The 22216-nt window shown below is 34.3% G+C and overlaps 1 protein-coding gene across 8 annotated transcripts in view; it reads left to right on the top strand.

Annotated features, from left to right (window-relative positions):
• Nucleotides 1–21920, top strand: part of NETO1 (neuropilin and tolloid like 1) — a 118718-nt gene extending 96798 nt beyond the window's left edge. For 5 of the 8 annotated variants that reach the window (XM_032293732.1, XM_032293736.1, XM_032293739.1 and 2 more), the window contains exons 8-11: nucleotides 9909–10022; nucleotides 15077–15635; nucleotides 16604–16678; nucleotides 17535–21920. In XM_032293732.1, coding sequence (XP_032149623.1) covers nucleotides 9909–10022; nucleotides 15077–15635; nucleotides 16604–16664 — 734 coding nt within the window. In that variant the 3' untranslated portion in view covers nucleotides 16665–16678; nucleotides 17535–21920. Of the gene's footprint in view, nucleotides 1–9908; nucleotides 10023–15076; nucleotides 15636–16603; nucleotides 16679–17389 lie in introns of all 8 variants that reach the window. The other 3 variants (XR_004273614.1, XM_032293733.1, XM_032293734.1) reach the window with 3 other exon arrangements.
• Nucleotides 21921–22216: the final 296 nt, after the last annotated feature.

Genomic DNA, 22216 nt, shown 5'->3' with positions numbered 1-22216 from the left:
GTATATGGTGATTTTATACACATATATATATATATATAAAGAAAAAATTATATATGGAAAATGATTATCACCATATATTATATATATATGTATTATCACCATATATATATTATATAATGTATACATATGTATTATATATATTATATATGGTGATAATCATTTTCCATATATATAATTTTTTTTCTTTTTTTTTTCCTGAGATGGAGCCTCACTCTGGTGCCTAGGCTGGAGTGCAGTGGCACAATCTTGGCTGACTGTTACCTCCACCTCCTGGGTTTGGGCAATTCTCCTACCTCAGCTTCCTGAGTAGCTGTGATTACAGACACACGCTGCTGCACCCGGCTAGTTTTTGTATTTTTAGTAGAGATGGGGTCTTACCATGTTGACCAAGCAGTTATCAAACTTTTGACCTCAAATGATCCACCCACCTGGATCTCCTGAAGTGCCGGCATTACAGGTGTGAACCACTGTGCCCAGCCAAACAATATATGTTTAATCACATTTTTGAAGTTTTCAAAAATTTCCATCTTTAGTTGACTACTCATAATTGTTATCTCTAATGTCTTATTTATTTTCTTTCAAGTTTATTTTTAAAGTTTTGCTGTTTTTTAAAAAATTTAAATTATTGTCAGACATTCATGAGAAGACATTCAATATCCATTGTGTTGCTAAAAGAATTTTTATTCTGGCCTGGCGCTGTGGCTCATGCTTGTAATGCCAGCACTTTGGGAGACCGAGGCGGGTGGATCATGAGGTCAGAAGCTGAAGATCAGCCCGGCCAAGATGGTGAAACCCTGTCTCTACTAAAAATACAAAAATTAGCTGGGTGCGATGACATGACAGACGCTTGTAATCCCAGCTACTTGGGAGGCTGAGGCAGGAGAATCACTTGAACTCAGGCAGCAGAGGTTGCAGTGAGCAGAGATTGTGCCACTGCACTCCAGCCTGGGCAACAGAGTGTGAATCTGTCTCAAAAAAAAAAAAAAAAAAAAAAGAACTTTTATTCTTATATATGGTCCGTCGTCACCAAATGTTTATGGAGCATCTACAAAGCGGTACATCTGGTTACCAGGCTTTCTTATACGAGGAAGCAACAAGGCACAGGTAAGTTAACTCAAAGAGATTAGCCCAAGCCCTAGTAAGTGTTGTGAAAAAAAACAATATGAGTCGTGTGGTGGGAAGGATGAGGGCGTGGTGACCTGGTTATGGTGGGTGACATCTGAGGTTAGGAAGAATTTTATAAATGTTTAGAGTGCGCAGAGGCTTTGAGAATATAAATCACTTACTGTGTATGATGGGGTACAAGGAGCTTGGAAATTAACATTATTGGAAAGTGTTTTGGGGTATCTTAAAGTGAAATGTGGCCTGATTTACACTTTTGAATGACCAAGGTCCCCGTGGCTTCTGTGTCCCAGAACTCCATGTAAGATTGCTGTGAGTGAGTTGTGGCCCGGCTCAGTCACAGCAGTGCAGACTTGACCAAGAGTTTGGCGTTGAGATAGAGCCACTCAAGTGATGGTCACTGGCTCAAGAGTATCAGGGAAGAAAGGACCCAAGCATGGTGCTGAGCCTTTAGCCTGAATACCTGAGGGGATGGCCGTGCCCTTTGTCAATGCCAGGAAGGTGTGGGAGGTGAGAATTAAAGGGGAAAACGTGGATAAGAGGAGTAGGGTGATAATCATTTTCCTTAAGCCCATCAGTGATATTCCATTTGGGATAGTAATTACAGTTCCAAATGGAGATGATAAGTAGGAATTTCAATGTTCAGAGTAAGTCTAGATCTCACATGAGAGTCAGAGTGGGGGTGTAAGTCCCCTCGTTAGTGTGGTCTCTGTGTCTGATGAAAATAGCCCAGAGAGAGGACAGAGGAAATAAGGGATCTGTGACAGCCTCAGTGTCTTGGCTGCAGGGGTCTGTAGACACTTGCATAGCGGTCTGATAAGGCAGGGGGGAAATCACCTTAGTTACCTGAGCAGATAAGAATTAGTAATGAATAAAAGCAAGTATGCTAGATTTTGCTGTTCGGTGTGAATCCATGACCTAACTATATAATGCTGATATGTGTCACATTTACATATTCATGTGTTAAGATTTGTTTCTAGCCCTCACCAAACAGAGTAATGGATTCTAGACCATCTTGAATATCAGAAAGTTTTAATTTAAAAAAGTAAGTTTTAGTAAATCTTCCAGGCTGATAAAAATGGAACCCATGAAATAAAGCAAGAAGATGTAAATGTACTCTGCTATGGCTTGGTTCTGTGTTCCCACCCAAATCTCACCTGAATTTTAGTAATCCCCACTTGTCAATGGCTGGACCAGGTGGAGATAATTTAATCATGGGGGTAGTTTCCCCCCATGCTGTTCTCATGATAGTGAGTTCTCATGAGATCTGATGAATTTATAAGGGGTTTTCTCCTTCGCTGCTTGTCACTTCTCTCACCTGCCCACATGTAGGAAGTGCCTGTGTTGCCTTCCACCATGAAGGCACTGTAAGTGTGCTGAGGCCTCCCTAGACATGTGGAACTGTGAACCAATTAAACCTCTTCTCTTTACGAATTACCAATCTTGGGTATTTCTTCACAGCAGCCTGATAACGGATTAATACATACTCGAAGCTGTTTCTTCACCCAGCAGCTTCTCCTGTGGACAGTCCCATTCAAATTAAATATCAGGGAATGATGAAGAATAAAAAAAGAGCAGAAGTAGAAGACCTAGAGGTGTGACTGTGACTGTGTGGGTGTGCTGTGTGTATGAACGTGTTTGAACGTGTGAGAGTGTGTGCGTGGTGTCTCTGTGTGTGTGTGTGGTAAATGAGTGTGTGTGACTCTGTGTGAGACAGCCTGTGGCTGTGCCCACACAGGCCAGCACAGAGCTGGGTAAGCCTGAGACAAAGCTGAAAATTAGAGTTAAAAGAATTTGAGGAAAACAAGAAGCAAGAATGTGTGAAGAGAACAAGATGAGCAGACTGGGGAGAGGAGGTGAAGAGAACCAGACTGGAAGTCCAAAGAACATGTGTTCCAGTGAAAATGAGTCTTTAGGATAATATGATCAAGTATCACTTCTTTTTCCAAGTTTTCATGATATAATATGATGACTTATTTGACTTTGAACAAATTACCAATGATTTATTAATAAATCATGGATAGTTGAAATATCAGTGTCTCAGAAATAAATCTGCCAGGTTTTATTTCAATTTTGTTTTAACGTTTCCTGAATAGTATTTAGTGGATTTCTGGATTTCGAAAAGGAAAAAAAAAAAAAGGAAATAAATAATCTTAATATAATAAACTTAGTGGCTTCAACATTAAAGTAGCTTTTATAAATTAAAAACCTTCAAGTTACAGAATTAAAACAGTGTATATCCACATGAGATAAACATTAAAATCAAAGGTATATCTCTGACTAGGCCTTTCACATAAAAAAATATGTTCTATAGCTCTTTATTAAATAAATCATGTAAAACTTCCTTTGAGTGTTGTTGCTTTCTTTTGTCTTCTCTTACATGATTCAAATATGTAAGAGATTTGTTGTCCCCTGCTAAATAATTTGTTTATTTAAAGAATTAGGAATGTATAGGTTTAGGTGTTGTTGCAGGTGCTTTCATGGTTTATTTTAGCCATCCCCGTGAGGGATTAAAATGCTCTTTCACTGAAGTCTGATGTAAGCTCGCCACCTTGCGGTAACAGCGGGAACAGATGAGGATTTAAAAAACAAGAGTTCTGAAGCAATATAGCAGATGTTACGTAAAAACTACTTTCCTGATTTAAAAATCTGAAAGTGAAAATCGACTTTTTCTGGATGAACGTCTGGTATTTTTTCATGAAAACTTAGGAGTTTTTCGTTAATTATAAAACTGTGTTTTTTGTGTATGTTATTAATGTATATATGTATATATACATATATTTATACATAAAAGTATATATGGAAAATTTCTCCAAAAAAAGGAAATATAATTTCAGTAAATCCTAGATATAATCATTGCCAATATTTTGGCTTTTGCATTTCTGAAAAATTATCCATAAGTTCATTGGTATCTGAGTTTTCATGCATTGAAAAAGGTGTATTCTTATTTTTTACCCAACTTTACATGTTAATAATCTCCCATCTCATTCAATGTTCTCTTAAGAATTAAGAATTCTATCACTATAATGATTGCTGGAAACTGATGAAACACTTCGCAAAGTTATATATTTTTTAAATTTTGTTTTCATTTTACCTATTAAGTGGCAAACAAGATTGGAAATACTTGGATTAAACAAAGTTAAACAGATGTATTTTGCCTCATGACATCTCTGAATCTTTCAGTGGGTACAAGGCCCTGAGAATCACTGAAAGTAACATAACATATTTCTCAGTCTTAAGGGTCTTCTCCTCAGCAAAATATTATACTAAATTTTATGTTTCCAAAGAATTTATTATTAAATATTCGAATAAACGTTAACTTGAGATCATTTATTTTGGAATTTTAAAATTAGAGTTAATGCACCCATAGATAACATCAAAATCAGGATATATCTAACAAATTAACATGAACGTTTTGTTACTAAAATTATAAGATGATATTGTCACTTTTATCCAAGTCTCATTCTATAAAATCATTAACATGTCTGCAAAAACATTTATTTTAGAATGGAACCAAAAGGCCGAGAGCTATTCTGTTCTACATATGGCCTGGCTTGATTTTCCAAGATGGGATCTGAATGTCTGTCTTTACAGCTGGATGTTAGAAAATACCTGTTATGTTGATGGTCTCATTGAACTGTTCCATAATCAAATGTCTTACACAGTTCAACCTTCCTCCTCTTGAGTAGTACAAACACATTCAGATATGCTTTTGCTATTTTATTTAATATGCATAATTTCTGTTTTCTGCTTTTCTTTTAAAATTGGATCATAATTATATTTTACACTAAACATGGTGTAACAAAGGCATATATTCTCATATAAGGCAACTAGGAGGTTTAGGTTTCAGAAAAGTCCTCGATGTGACTTTGAAATATGCATTCTGATGTAGTGTGAACAAGGGATCTGCGAATGACTTTCTTCACTTTACAAACTAAAAATTTAATATCAATTAAGTCACTTTTATATCATCTTAACATTGCAAGTGTTTGTTTCACTTGCTTTTGTTTTGGTAGCTACGGTAGTAATTCAAGAACAGAAAACATTCATGTATCATACACCATATGACAGCATCTGTTAGGGTTTTTAAAGCTTTATCACATTTAATTCTTACAATTTTATGTAATAGTTATAATTATCCCCATTATATAGATATAGACAGAAACTGAAAAAGGTGGTGAATTTGCTCAAGATCACGTAACTCATATTTGAAAATCAGACATATTGACTCCACAGCCTCTGCACAATACTCTCCTAAAACGGATTGCAATTTTATCTTGGAATATTTGCAACCAGGCCGCTGACACTATACTGCATTCCATGCATAGTTAAATTGCTTGGGTAAGATCTTTATCCCCATTATGCAGATGTGGTAACTGAGTAGCTGACAGGTTAATCAGCTCAAGAGCAAAGAGCATGAAAGAGGCAACCGTGGGATTTGGGGACCTGGTGGCCAGGCTGCAAGGGACTTAATCACTGCGATCTACTGATCTACCATCTCTTATAAACCTGCTTTTGCTCACAGAGGAAGCAATCTGCCCTTAAGGATTATCATTCCTGACAGCCCAAATCACAGTTCAGCCCTCTGTCCTGTTGGCAGGACTCTTCAATCCCAGACTCATGTGTCTGGAGAAGTACTCTCCTAGCTTTGTTTAATCTACAGTCTATTGCATAGCCAAAAATGAACGCTTTGCACAAATGCATATGTATTGGTGTATGCGGGAGGAGGAAACAGTGAAGAAAGATTCATTTTGAAGTGTTGTAGTGTCTGCTTTCTATGTGAGTGCTTTAAATCAAGAGCAATCATATGCTTATACATGATATGATTTTGGCTGACTAGAATATTTTACTTCATAAACATAAGTCAGTTTCCATCTTTGGATTGTTAGACCTGGATGATAAAATGGTGATGTCAATAAACCCAATAAAGTGAAATCACATTAGTTGGAGGGTCTCATGTCTAAATGCACTTTCAAATAGTCAGTGACAAAAAGCAATGGCAAATTGTTTCATCTATGGCAAATTGTTTCATCTATGTTCTTCGTGTTTTAACATCAATATGAAGCTCTAGTTGCTATTCTGATAGAAACAAGTATAAAGTTGTGTGTTCACTCTTGTGACCCTGGAAACTGTGTGAGGTACTTGCCATTTGGAGTGTGACTTCTTTGGCTGCCACTTTATAATAAATAAACCTTGAGTTTCCTTTAGATTACTAGAAAATAAGGCAGCTGGTCCATAAGAGAGAATAGCTTTAATGATGAACGTTGAGTCTCATACATAGAATAAGTCTTCTGTAAATGTGCTTTGTCAGAAATAGTAAAAGAAAAAGACCTGGTACTGAGGTTTAGTTTCTGAGAATACATGCTGTCCATAATCACTCCATGCTACACTGGAAGACCGTGGCCTTGAAGGTTAGTTATCCACCAATAAACACAGTTATTAGAGTCTTCCACCCTCTGGAATACTGAGGTATGTGGCCCAGTCAGAGTTAACCTTTTGGTAAGTAACATTAATCAATTTAAAATATCTGTTGAATATTTACTACAAGCCAAGTAAGCCTAAGCCATTATGAGAAGTTAAACATAAACTGTCTTTTTTTTTTTTTTAAACAAAGCATGGTCACAAGCCTAGAACAAATGTATACAAAAAAGATAAACATATACTGTTAAAACTTAAAAATTACACGTGAAGTGGGATTTAAGGAACGGCTAAGTTTTCTGGCAGGTTGGAGTAATATTTTACCACTGTACGAATAATAGAGTTTTGATGTGATTTGGATGGCAGAACTGAGAAGGGGTATCTGGGGCAGGTAGAAGGAGGGAGTGGTGTGTGGACATGGTGGTGCTGGAGATGTCAGGAGTGTGCTGGGAGCAACGGGCTACAGGCGTTGGTGCACTGAGTGCATGTGAGTCTTCGAAAGAGCAATAAAAACGTAGGCTTGATTTGGTCTGCAGGCGGCAGTGCCATTGTAGTTCTTAACCATAAGAGAAATGAGAATTTTAATGTATGATGGCATACATGAGAGAAATATTCAGACAAACAATATAAAGGAAATTCAGAACCGAATATAATGCTAAATTTTGGATGTCTATAAAACAAAATTTATTTTTGTCCAAGGTAGGTAAAATTTTACACATTGCTACTTTTATTTATTTATTTATTTATTTATTTATTTATTTATTTTTTTGAGACAGGGTCTTACTCTGTCACCCATGCTGGAGTGCAGTGGCACAATTTCTGTCTCACTGAAACCTCCACCTCCCAGGTTCAAGTGATTCTCTTGCCTCAGCCTCCCGAGTAGCCGGAATTACAGGTGTGCGCCATCACGCCCAACTAGTTTCTATATTTTTAGTAGAGACAGGTTTCGCCATGTTGGCCAGGATGGTCTGAAACTCCTGGCCTCAGGTGATAAACCTGCCTCAGCGTCCCAAAGTGCTGGGATTACAGGCGTGAGCCACCACACCCGGCGTATACATAGCTTCTTAACCATGTAAGGATTTGCTTGTTTTTATTTTTCATTTCCACAGCAATTCTGTAACTATTAGCAAAAGTAAGGAAGAAAATTCATAGAGAAATACCTAGAATAATACCAAAAAAACCCACAGAAAACACCATAAACAAAAGAGAGGCCTACTCCCAATTAACCAGCACATTTGCATAATTATTTAATGCAAGGAAGCGTGTTAAAATTTGATTTCTTGACATCCCTAGGTTACCTATTGCATTCTTGATAAAATCATTAATATTTAATAACTGATCCTGAACATTGATAGTTTCACAACTACTAAGCAGCAGAAACAAACACAATCACATTTGGATTATTTGGAATTCAAATTTCAGTGCTCTTACCAACATAATATTGCACTTCACTCCCAGAATGCAATGTTATTTTTATTTTGTTTAAATTTTTAAACTATCCGATCCTATTTAATAATAATTGCAATATTTTTTCCTACTCATTATAGAAGGTCAGTAAATATGTATCTTCTTTTTAATGGTATTTCTTACTTGGTGGGTAATTGTACTTTCAAAACTACTACAATTTGTTAGGTAATAAGTATTTTAAGCATTTTTACACAAGCATTTTGCAGCCATTCTAATATAAAATTTGCCAAAATCTCCATTATACGCAGTGTACAAATTTTGACAACATTCACTATCTGCTTAACAGACTTTATCAGTTCTGCAAAAGTCATTATGATCAGCTGCAGAAATTCAAGTTTAGTTGATCACTAAGCAGCAGGTCTCTGCAATAATATATTGGATGATTAAATTTTACATTATGAAAGGTTTATACAGAACAGTACTTAACAAATCAGTAGCACAATAAAATTTTAAGCGTGATACTTTTTTCCAAAATGACTACTACGTGTTTTCTACTCTAATTTTCATTTTTCAAAATTACTGTTACATGCGTTTTACTCTTTAACCAGGAAGGTGAAGTCGAAATTAACAAAGAGGAAACTCTTTTGGGTTGGGGAGGAGGTAGGGATGAAGAACCAGGAATTCACGTTGCTTGAATTAGCTATGTGTTAGCCTTATTTTTCGTTTTCAGAATTTGAGTGTTGTTTTTTTAAAAGGATTTCTCTGGGAGTATTAAAATATAGAAAGTTGCCTTAAGTATATCAAGTTGCAAAGTACTGTTTTGATAGTTTTGATTAGTAAAGAAGCTAACTTTCTAAAACTTACGTGGTATACAGTTTTGAAAGGGAAAAAAACTCATTATAACATGACTGCAGTGGCTAAATAGTACTGATCATTAAAATCTTCATTGACTACTTACTGGAAGTTAATGGGTTTCGTGTGTAGATTTTGCTAGAATGCCTATCCTTAAAAGGATTGTAAACCCATTGTTGAAAGAGAAACACTCAAATTGCATTTTATCTGATATGTGGAGTGAATACAAAGGTAAAAACAAAAGTTAGCTTTAAGAGCACTTTCTGTACGCCGTAATCCACAATGCAATATTACTGTAGAGACTGATCACTTAAACTATTCTGTCACTCTGATAAACAAATGTATTTTTCCTAATATTGAAATCATACCTAACATTTTACATTGCTATATTAAACTCACATTTTTCTCATTATTATTTAGCCATATTTTATACTTTCTTGAAATTCTTACTTTACCTCCCAGTCCCCTCACTGTGCATTGTAATCTGGAGATAATGATCATTGTACATCACATCACTAGAATGTCTGAAATACACAGATAGTAAGCTAATTTTATCACCATATATATCAAATGTGGTAAGCATAACTTTATGTTCAGGATTAATTTTTTGATGATTTTCAATTTCCATGGCATTTTTTTATTAAGTAATGTCACAGGGTTTGCATTAGCATATTTTATTTGTTAGTGTTTGGTTAAGTATGCATTCTTCAAAATTATTTTAATATTTCAATTAAGTGTTTTTGCACAATAAAACTAAATGTATACATCCTTAATTTCTGTATGAAGTATAATTTATGCACATGGTAGATGCTTCAGGTTTGCTAAATAAATATGCCTATTAAAAAATGTGGATAATGCACCTCATTTTAATGATGGAAAATACCCTACAGCATTTTTTTAAACTGAGTCTCTCTAGAGGAATGCCAGCACTTTTAGTAACACAGGAAATAATTACCACTACCACACCATTTTTGAAATCACACGGCAGATCATTTGTCTCAGTTTGTGGCAAATTATCAGTTTAATATTTTTATTTTTAGACCTGTAATGTGAGTGATTTAGTGCTGAACAGTTATAACTTTCTTCCTTTGTCTTGTTCTTGTTTTTAGCTCCTTGTGAAGGCAATACATTCTTCTGCCATAGTAACATGTGTATTAATAATACTTTGGTCTGCAATGGACTCCAAAACTGTGTGTATCCTTGGGATGAAAATCACTGTAAAGGTAATGATGAGTCCCTGAAATTTGAAAACATCTCCTCCCTGTGGATTGAGGTAGAAGTTTATATACATCAGACAGTCTTTAAAATAAGAGTATCTAGTGCATTTTATGAGCTCTGCATATGTCTTATAATCAATTTGGAAGCATTTTTCTTAGCCTTTACTCATGTTGTGTCCAGATGTTTCTTTATTCATGCACTAACCTTAGCACTTGAATTCTCATTAAAGACATCGCCTGATTAGAACCTGCAAAGCTATGAAAAGAAAACGGGAGCTTTCAGGGGCACACACTACTTTCCTATCACGTGTGATATCATCTGTTTTTGGCTACACCTCTCATTCATTCCAGTTGACTTCATTGGACGTTATGTACATACTGTAGAGATAAAATATATTGAAGGAGCATTTGTACTTTCAAATACTTTCAGCTACTTCACTCCACTTGTTTTGCTACAAAAATGCTCTTCTTTCCAGTGAACATAGCTCCCAGTGCCCTTGCCTCCTTCCCTTGTCTGTACATAAAGGCTTGTTTATGTAGACAGGGATCCTTGGCTAGATGATAGATATTGTATGTTTTAGTTAAGATGAAATTGCCATGTAAAGCCTTTTACTGAGATCCAATATTAAACAATTGGCAAAAGAAAATAGGCAAATAACTCTTTCATGCTTGAAGTCCAGTATTATCTACTAAAATGCCTTCTGTGCATAGAAGCAGAGAAACAATACTACAGTATTCTATGCTTCATACAGTCAGTAAGAAAGACAGTTACACTATCAACTATTTTGATGTTGGGATGTTTTTGATTACTTTCGTGTCTACTTCTGAATGGATTAGAAATTACTTTCTGAGTGATCTTATTGCATACCTGTTAATAAGTAGTCACCATTGGCTTTGTCCTCTGTAAATTTGTTTCTATATATGTTAAGAAATGTTTGACATGTGATGGCAATCAACAAATGTGAGTGTATGTGCATTATGAAACTCCATATTTGTTTTTTTTTTCAGAAAGAAAAATGATTCTTCTAACTTTTAATTCATTTTCCTGTGATAAGAGAAAAAAAATTTATTATTGCAGTCATTTCTAATTTATGGAGGTTATATCAACGACAAGCATGCGGTGTAGCCTAAAGTTTGTTCTATGTACCCTTGAAAAGAATACGTATTTGCTATTGTTGGATAGTGTTCTGTAGATGCCTGTTGTGTGTATTAGGTTTACAGCATTGTTCAAACCTTCTGTTTGCCTTTTGATTTTCTGCTATGTTTTATTCGTTATTGAAAATGTGTGTTAAATGCTTCAGCTGTCATAGTTGAATTGTCTACTACTTTCTTCACTTCTGTAAAATTTTTATTTCATGTAATTTCAAGCTTGGTCACTAAACTCATATATGTGTGTAATTGTTATATCTTCCTCAGGACACTTTTATCACTAAAAAACAATCTTGTAGATTTAGTGCATTTTTTTTCTTTAGTTTTATTTTGTCTAACATTAGTATAGCTACTCCTCCTTTCTTATGATTTGCTTTCCATTCTTTTACACGCTTTTACTTTCAGACTATCTGTATGTGCGACTATAAGGTGTTTCTTTTGCAGACAGCTCATATTTGTATCTTTTATTTTATCCAGTCTAAGAATCTCTGCCTTTTCATTGGGTTGTTTTATACATTCACATTTAGTACTGTCTTTGATGTAGTTGGACTTACATATTCCATTATACTTTTTGTTTCTAAATGTCTCATGTATTTTTTTCTGTTTTCTTTCTTTTTCGTTAAGTTAGTATATTCTAGTGCAATATTTTAATTCTTTTACAGTTGTTAATAAATTTGTTTTTACTTATTTTCTTAGTTGCTTTAGGACTTATAACATACAACTTAACTTCTCATAATGTATTTTAGATTTATACTAACTCGATTAAAGTGAGAAACAGAAACATTTTTCCTATATAGTTCTATTCTCTCTTTTTTTCCAATTATATTTGTACATATTACATTTTAAATGTTACAAACCCAACAAAAAATACATTGCAATAATTATTACTTTATACAACTCTCTTTTAAAGTGGTTGGTAAAAGAAAGGACAGCAAGTATATATTAGTGTAATTTTTAAACACAATCCTTCTTATTTACTATTTCTGATTTTTGTAGATTTGCATTACCCTGGTGTCATTTGCATTTGTTTTTGTATATTTGCATTACCCTGGTGTCATTTCCTTACTCAGTAACAGTTTTGTTCCCACCTTGTTTATACCATATTGTCACTACGTATATTGCACTTATGTAAGTTATAGTCCAACCTTACGATTATATACACAGAACATTGCTTTTTTAAAAAGTTAAGTGAAGACTGAAGAAGAAAGATGCCACTCGACTGTCGTTTGCAATTATTTCCATAATCACTGTTATAGACTGTATTGACTTGCCTGTTTAATTTATTAGTTGTTCAGTTTTTTCATATGGATTTGAGTTACTGTCTGAGGTCATTTGTATTCAACATGAACTCTCTTCAGTATTTATTTTAAGGAAGCTCTTTTGTCTTTGAATTGTCTTCATTTTTGTCTCTCTTACAATGTCTATTTCATTTTTGAAGGTAGGTCTGCTGGATAGTAGGTTCTGGGTTGACAGGTTTCTGTTGGTTTTTTTGGTAGTTGTTGTTTGGTTTTGTTTTGCTTTGCTTTGCTTCAGCACGGAATGTGTCATCCTGTTGCTTTCTGGCCTCTACTGAGGATAGCTCAGCTGTTAATCTGATTGGGGCTTCTTTCTATGATGAGGTTTTTTCTCATTTTTTCTCTGTTGCTTTCAAGATTAAAAAAAAAAAAACATTTTTAGAGTCATATGTCTTTGCATGGATATCTTTGCATTTCTCCTGCTTGGAGCTTGTTGAAGTTGGATGTGAGTTTTCTACTTAAGTTTGGGAAGCTTTAGCTCTTCTGGTTTTTCTTGTTGTTGTTCCTGTTACTTTCCATCTCACTTTGTTTCTTATACTCCCATTACATTATGTGAGCGTGCTTGTCGATTTGCCACATTTCTTTTTTTCTGAGGCTCTGTTATAGTTCTGCATTCTTGTCTTAAAATCATTTTCCTATTGCACCATTCTCATTCCTTTATCTTTATAAAGTAAGCTAACACTTTCTGCTTCCAGCTGTAATGCACTGTTGAGGCTCCAGAATATTATCATATTAGTAATTGCACTGTTCAATTCGAGACTTTCCATTTTTGTATGATTTATATTTCTTCATTAATATTTTCTATTTGATGAGCACCTTCTTTAGCTTCTTCACTCATAGTTCCTTAGACATGTTGATTACAGCTGCTTGGAAATCTTTGTCTGCTATCTCTGATATCTGGTTTCCCAAGGGTCCTTTCATTGCCTGTTTTTTTTTTTTTTTTTTTTCCTATTTATACATTTCACATTCCTGTTTCTTTACATGCCTTACAATGATTTGTTGAAAATCACGTGTTAGATTTGTAGCATCTCTGGATACTCATTCTGTAGTTTTCTTGTTTGTTTCTAAATGTAGACTTGGCTGGACCATTTCAGTGATGTTTCTAATGTTGCACCACAGAGGCCACTGCCTTGAGCTTTGCACCATCACCCTTGGGCAGCACGGTTTTATCAGGGCTCTCTGCGTCTCATTTCCTGTCCTCTCTATTTAGCTATCATCCCTGTTGGCATTGCAGCCAGTTGTTAGTCTCCATCAATTGCCGACTGATGGCTCTACTGCTTTCAGCAATGCCCAAGATTATAAATTGTTTTATAGTCTGGTCAATTAAATGTTATTAATTGCAAGGGTAGTCCTTGAATCTAGCCTTTGTGAGTTGTTATAACCCAGGAGGACTCTCCTTAGCTGTTACTCTCCTAACTTGTTCTGTTAAACTTCTAGGTGTTCTAAGATTTGTCTTATTGCTCTTAATGCACTAACTGCCTTTTAATTGCATACCAAAAAATTTCCATAGTTTTTGAAATTATCTTTAGGCTTGAGCTTCTCCACACACCATTTCAAGTTAACTTTATTTAGGGGAAGCTCTAATGTTTTCTGTACTTGTAGCCTGACTCTCTTTCTGGGCACAACTTCACCGCTAGTGTTCTGGGTAGGGGCAGAAATAGAGATGCAGGTCTGTTTATGCACAGAGGAGTTGGGTGTGGTTGCTACCATGTGGTCTTGTCAGCTTGCCACTCCACCAGTTCTTCTGTATCAGTGAACTGGGGTAAGCATGATCCAGTCCTGGCATTCTACACTGGAGACACCTGGTGTTGAGCTCCTGCCCTCCAAGTGGAGACTGAGAGGAGGAACCTTGGGAGCCCCATACATCTCACCCACTCAGACTGGAAAAGAGCATATCCAACATGGATCTGGTTGGGCATTGAGAAATAATGGTACCTTTCCCCTCCTTAGGAGATGCCATAACTCCCTTAACTGAGAGTGGCAGGGAGAGGGTGCCCTACATTGTCCATAGCTCCCTAGGTAGGGCTCCCATCATGGTGAATCAAGAGTGGAGGAAGCAAGTCAAGGCTCAAATGCCACAGACTTTCACTGTTCCTAAGGACATTTAATAGATTGATTTGTATAAATTTATTTCCACTTGATGTACACCATTCGGACAATTTCCTGAGTTTCATTAAACCAGGCTTTAATTGGTTGAGTTTTTAAAATAATTTATTTACCAATTGTGATTATTTCATTTGGGAAAAAGTCCATGCCATCGTTCCAAAAGTGTGTGTCTTCAGATTGAATTGAATTATTCTTTATATCAGAATATTGTTGTTATTTTATAGATTGTGTGTGTGTGTGTGTGTGTGCGTGTGTGCATGTGTGTATTTTAAGCTGAAATGCTGAGCAATGGGTGGAGGGGGCTATTTGTAAGGCTTATCAGTGGATTTTTTGTGAAAAATGAGACCCTGCATTTATTTTTAAATATTTTCTTAAGCTATGACAAGCCTGTAAAAATTCTGTGCTCAGCTTGTTTTAAGTTTTTAATACACATTTTGACTGTAATGTTAATGTTTACTGTGTTGCTTCTTGTTTTGTCCGTTTGTTGTTTTCACTCTCTCCAACCTACAGAGAAGAGGAAAACCAGCCTGCTGGACCAGCTGACCAACACCAGTGGGACTGTCATTGGCGTGACTTCCTGCATCGTGATCATCCTCATTATCATCTCTGTCATTGTACAGATCAAACAGCCTCGTAAAAAATATGTCCAAAGGAAATCAGACTTTGACCAGACAGTTTTCCAGGAGGTATTTGAACCTCCTCATTATGAGTTATGTACTCTCAGAGGGACGGGAGCTACAGCTGACTTTGCAGATGTGGCAGATGACTTTGAAAATTACCATAAACTGCGGAGGTCATCTTCCAAATGCATTCATGACCATCACTGTGGATCACAGCTGTCCAGCACGAAAGGCAGCCGCAGTAACCTCAGCACAAGAGATGCTTCTATCTTGACAGAGATGCCCACACAGCCAGGAAAACCCCTCATCCCACCCATGAACAGAAGAAATATCCTTGTCATGAAACACAACTACTCGCAAGATGCTGCAGATGCCTGTGACATAGATGAAATCGAAGAGGTGCCGACCACCAGTCACAGGCTGTCCAGACACGATAAAACCGTCCAGCGGTCAGTATCAATAGATTTTTTGATGACAGCTATAACCTGAGGACTGAAATGCTTCCAGAATGTTGTCTTCTATTTTGTCTTCATATTTCAGTTTCCCTTTAATTAATGATTTAAACCATAGTTTTCCAATATTTTCCTCTTCTTTTTTCCTTACTGCTATCCATATTCTTCCTAAACCTCATATATGTGCATGGTATGTATATTTGTGTGAACACATATGTACACAGAGACCAAAGATACTTTATTTCTAAACATATACACATTTATTAAATTATAGCTTTTAATTTATAATACAGATTTATATTGCACACTTGCTGCCATGTGATCATTAATGTTTCTCTCATCAATATTTATATATTTTGAGATATTAAATGATATTTGGAAGCAATTGCCTTACCAAGATGGCTTACCCATCTTGATAAACAATTTTAATCCCCAAATAACATATTTTTCAATATAATGTATTTATTTTTGGTAGAAACACAAAAATTCTTTTCTTTCACATGTAACATTATATTTATATTAGGAATTGCATAGTATAGTATGATATACTCATCATTTACACCTAAATGTTGTAAGAAATAGTAGAAACATTTGATTTTTTTTCCTTTTACTATAAATACAATATTTTCTGTGTTGTAATATTAGCCTTAAAATGAGTGAAAGTTTTGAGTAAAAAAATTTAAATTTAGGAAATATTATTTTAAATTCAGAACTCTTATCAACTTGTATTTTGTTTTGCATGTTTACTAGCATTTAGTTTATTTTATAAATTGTGACCTACTTTCTCCCTTCATTACACATCCTTAAGACCTAAAATATTTAGTTGATTTGATATGTTTTGCATGCTGACATGTCTATTTCCACAGTTTTCTGAATTTTAAAAATGCTTTTAAGTAAATATTTGTATACATGTATTTGTTTGTGCAAATAGTACTTTGATGAGTGAAATAGCCGTAACATTCCAGGTTCTGCCTCATTGGGTCTCTAAGCAAACATGAATCTGAATACAACACAACTAGGGTCTAAAAAGACAATTCAAGGTAAGCAAATGCCCTTGGTTCCTTCTCCTACTTTGTCGTATTCTGTTTTGTTGCAACTGTCTTGTAGTTTTTTAGGGAATGTGCTATTTATCCATTATTTCCTGAGATATGTGTTTCATGACATTTCATTATTAGAAATACGATGGGTTCAATGTTTATAGGAGATATGATTCTCAGAATACATACCTTTAAAACAAATGTTAGTATTCTTACCATCACGCATTGTACTGAAATATAATTTAGAAAGATATCAAATTAATAATCTACATTTTACATGTTTTAAGGTAAAGATACTACAATTGATGAACTTTCTCCAAAGAAATACTAGAAGAAACCCAAGGTTTTCAAATTAAGAAAATAGAATAGATATGCAGTCTCAGTATAGCTGAAGTTAATATTTAAAACTGGTAACTACTTTCTTTATGTAATTTGGCAACATTCTACTCAAAATTTATACACTAAATATTGTTGGTACTTACACAATTTATGAACTCTTTTTGCATGAATATGTAGCTCATCTCATCAAAATTAATTGCAGCATGTCATGTCAAATTTTATACTATAAAATTTGAATGCAAAAGGTTTCATTAACACCAGTTGTCCATGTGTACATCGATTTTGTCATCAGATATCACAATGGCTTTACGTTTTGCACTTGATAGTCTATATCTATATTAGCCTAATTTGTCTCCAGTTGAATTTGCTTGACAGCTAATCTCTTCTAAACTCCTCAAGCCTATCAACTATTCTCGAACTAGGTGAATGCATTTCCATGCTCTATATTACCTTAATAAATTGGTGTATTTGTATGCATTTTTCATTGGGAGAAAATGTTTTAACTGTTTTTTATTTTCAGAGAAGAACTATTTATACAAACATGGGGACTGTGAAAAGAAAATTCTATAGTGAATTGTGAAAAGTGGACATATTTCTAAATTCATTCCACTGCCTTTATCCAAACTTAAGAATTACAGACATTTGTTATTCCTTCGGCAAGACATCCCCGCTGCACAATGATATGTTCATTTCGTAATTTGGTTGCTGGCCACCAAGTGCTCCTTAGTTTTTAAATACATTTTGAGATTTACTGGAAACTTGAAGAAGAAATTAGTTCCCGATTAAGACTATCCCAACTTTATTTTTATTGTCAGTTTCACTTTTGTTTCTATGTTGTTTTATGTCTTTGTTATATAATTGTACATTGTGTGATATGTGGAAAAAAAACACAAATTTGGATGAACCTTGTGTTACATGTACATTGTTTTCATTATATAGACTGCTTGAGAATAGTGCGTTCCTGAATGATTTTGAACATGCTACAGTGAAAAGTGACTGTGGACCATGGAATCACCAGCTAGAGGTTATGGACTATACACACCTGTTATTATATTCTGATTAAATGCAGCAAAAAGTAACAAGTAAAATTACTAGATTGCAATAAAAATTTTCATTTTTGGTATTTCCTATATATCCCCGATTTTTCCTTTTTGTTTATATTAAAGAAGGTATTGAGTTTCAGAAATCCTTTTTGAAATCAGGTATTCTACCATTCATACTCTACAGTGAAATGTTTTTGATTAAGCAGTTAGCAATATGACCAAATTGACAGTTTGAGAAAACACCATGCATGTCAGTACTGGATATTTGAGCTGGGAAAATATCCTTTTTGTTAGACACATTGTAAAAAGCATGCATTGTCAAATACTGTTGTTACTCTTCCATTTCTTTATGTCATATGCTTGCTACTTATGCCTTTTTATATAAATATATATAAAATGTATAATAATTTCCTAATTTGAGTTAAGAGAAATATTTTCTTCCATTAGAGTGATAAAAAAACTGACTTACATAAATACACATTTTATATCAACCCTTTCCACCTTTTAGTACAGGATATCCTTCAGTACTGAGGCTTACTTCCCCAAATATTTGGCTTCTAAAAGTTTAGGGGAATATGTTCTTCTTTTAGAATAGGAAAGTCTTTTTTTTTTTTTTTTTTTTTTTACTGCTTTAAAATCACAGGCCCCTTTATGAACTAAATTACACCATTATGACTTGTTCTTCTTCTCAGGCACACAATACATCTGAAAGTTTAGTGATTATGATGTGTTTAACGTAAAGTAAAATCCTAAAATACATTTTATTGCTATGATATACACATCCGGTAATGTTTGATTTAGTGAGCAATTATTTTTAAAAAATATTTAATGCATGATCTTACAAAATGAATTTTAAAAATAAGAATTCTATAGTATATATGCTTACCAACTTTTTCAAAACTACTGAATTCTACAGGTTGAAAGAGTTCTTTCCATCCACTAACAGAGCAATCTGGTCTACTAAAATTTGAACTTTGCAATTCAAGCAAGCTTTGCAAACTAAACAGATGAATTACTGTCATACATCCCTATTAGGAATTCAATGTCATATATGTCACAAAATAATTAAACAGAAAATAAAATAAAACTTCATAATAGAAAAATCAAAGAATTATCCTAGCTATTATAAACACCCTATGTTGAAAAAATGTCAAGTTACACAATCACTTCAATGAATTTGATAAGCTGGGGAATATGGAAAAGATATTGATCATGACAAATAAAGATTATTTTTCATTGTTATGCTACATATTTCATACATATTCCTTGTGATAAAATCTATCCTTTTTATTTGGCTTGACTGGTTTATTTATTACCATGGTTATTTTTTTTTTTTTTGCCCTTTAATTCAAAGTTAATGCACCGAAGATTTTTTAAAAATGATTAATCATATCTTACATTGCTTTCTCTATTTAGAAATCTCCAGAAGACTCCTTTCCCTTTGAATGATAATCTCAAAAGCATGATACACCCTTCAAGACTTTATGTATAACAGCAATAAAAATAGTGAAATAAGTTGGGTGAATGGTTTACTATACATTTGCTCTATATCTGTCCGATATGTTCAACCCCGTCCAGTTTCTCCTAAATATACAGAATGCTGACTACCTGCTTAAAAGATATTTCCACCGGAAATCTACTAATGGAGACTTTTTAAAAAAATCCACCAAATTAAAGTATAATATTAAATATGAATAGCTCACACATATTTAATACATAGCAGCTTCATGGGAAAAATATTTTAAATGAAGAACAGGCCTCCTCAGTGATAACTCTAAAATTATTCAGCAATGTACTAATCATAAAACAAGACTAATCATAAAACAAGATAATGTCAATGACTGGGTAGGGTCTGGAGGTTTCCTCTGCTTCTGGCATTCACTCCGGATGCTGGATCTTGGGAGTACAAGATTCTAACGGAGCTGGGAGATGGTCTCTGGAGGGCCCTGGGGGTGTTTTTTTTATCAGCCAGAATTGAGATATGTCAATATACTAAAAACTATTTAGTAGCTGTGTCAGACCTTATCACCTGAATGCAACCTTTGGCCTAAATTCTAAAGGTGGTGACACACATAGATGAGGAATGAGATGTTTCAAGACTTTGATGTCATGTTGTTTTAATAAATGATGATATTTTTTGATAAAGTGAATTCAAATTATCAACCCAAGTGCTTTACTGATTCAATAAGCTGACTTCAGATAATGTATTAAGTTAGCCTGCTTTGTTAATTTGATAAAGCTATTCTTTTTCATTTTATTTTTTCAAGTTTTAATTCACTTTTCCAAATCATGGTGGCATATACTAACATGTCATGCTTCTGAAGCCCCATATTAAGCTTTGTAACTCTGTTCAAATGTATTGTGGTTGCCTAATTTCAGGGTTCTAGTTTGGAAATCTGATTTCTTTTGTACCTATTTTTTTATATATACCAATTTTAAACATTATCTTGCAAAATACATATAGGTGGAATTTGATTTTCCATAATTAAATCGAATTTGATTTTGTAACTAAAATGTGACTATCCACATAATTGGAGATCAGCATCTTTGGGCTTTTAATGGAGAACAAATCACATTGTGTTGATGCTGGCTTTTCTGTTTCACATTACTTCTGCTCTAGAATTATTTTCGTGAGTGTAATGACTCCATAAGTAATGATCCTCAGTGTTTAGTAACTTAGGTCATTGGCATTACTTTGATATTCACATAGCTTCTGTATCATTTTTTTTCTATATTTTTCCCTTAGGAATTTAGTTTGGGTCTTCCTCAAATTTTACACCTTTTTAAAAAAAATTCCATGAATGGGTTTTTCCCAAACTCAGAATATCATAATAAATTACAAAATATGACCCTGGTTCCTATTACCTTTATTAAAATGATAGCAATTAATTTTCTGTTGTTTTGTCAGTGAAATAATAGCATTATGAAGTTTGTATATCTCTGTGATGTAAATGAGTCATGTCAGATTCCCTCTCTGAAGGGAAGTAAATAAACATTTTTAAAATTCTCTGAATTCTAAATAAATATGTGCTGAAAAGTGAGTTAGGGATTTGTCTAATTGCACTGAGGAGAGTTCGCTTCTGTGCCATTTTTCTCTGTGCACTTTTTTCTCCATGGGTTCATTTCTTTCTGTCACAGTCTACCACAAAGGATCCAGGCAAGAAATTGTAATATTGCCCATGCCCATCTTAAAGGTTTAAAAAGTAGCAAAATAAAAATATATTGTTAAAATAGCCAGAGATGTTTTTATACAAAATCCCATTAAATAAATCTGAGGACCTTTGTTAATTTGGAATTATCATGATTCACTTTATTAATAAACTTGTTTTCATTTGATTAAAACAAATTTCTCTGACTGAATTATAATATCAAAACAAATTAAACAGGGTAATAAAAATAACAACCATAGGTGACTGATGTCCAACACTCATAAAAACTCATCAATTTCTTGTAGCCTCTGGTTCTGTACTTTCTTGTGTATTATTACAGAGGTAAAAGCTCTCTTAACATGCCTCTAGTTCCTCCGAGGTAGGAAAAATAAACTCAGCCTGCTTTAGACTTGTGTATTTGCTTGAGTTGGTTTCCAGAAGCAGTATGTTCTTTTTCCTGAAACAGTATGATCATATTATTAAACTTCTCCTTTCTATTCGTAACTACCGTGCAGTCAACATGTTCTTTTTTGTTTCCAACTTCTCCCATCCTTCCAACCTCTGAGGCATGCTATTTTACAGTGGTTTGTTCTTTGAAAAATTGTTTTTGTGCCCTCTCTTAGTAGTCACAGATACTGACACAAAACTTAAAAATGACCAGAAAACATAATGTATAAATTATTTAAAATAAAACATTCTTTTTATATCACATTATCAAATTTGTACTTTTTATTCACTTTCCCATTGAGTGTGATATCAATATAGCTAGGCTTTGTTGAACCGGCACAGTCTGTCTGCCAAGCTTCTTCCTAAGTACTTTGAGGGTAAAATGAAGGAAGAGTCTAGGAACGAACACAATTATAGAGCCTTGTAGAAGGCAGACTGCTTACAGGAGCTGTATAAGGAAAATTAAGCCCAACATTATGTGCTACGTTGCCCATCTTGAAAAACCTATTACACATCCCTGGTTACCTCCTCCATCATCACCCATGGAAGATAAAAAAAATTCA

Source organism: Sapajus apella, unplaced genomic scaffold, assembly GCF_009761245.1.
Source record: "Sapajus apella isolate SASKATOON/1434 unplaced genomic scaffold, GSC_monkey_1.0 scaffold30, whole genome shotgun sequence".
Lineage (NCBI taxonomy): Eukaryota > Metazoa > Chordata > Mammalia > Primates > Cebidae > Sapajus > Sapajus apella.
Note: the sequence above shows the minus strand (reverse complement) of the source record. Positions and strands in the feature narration are given on the sequence as shown.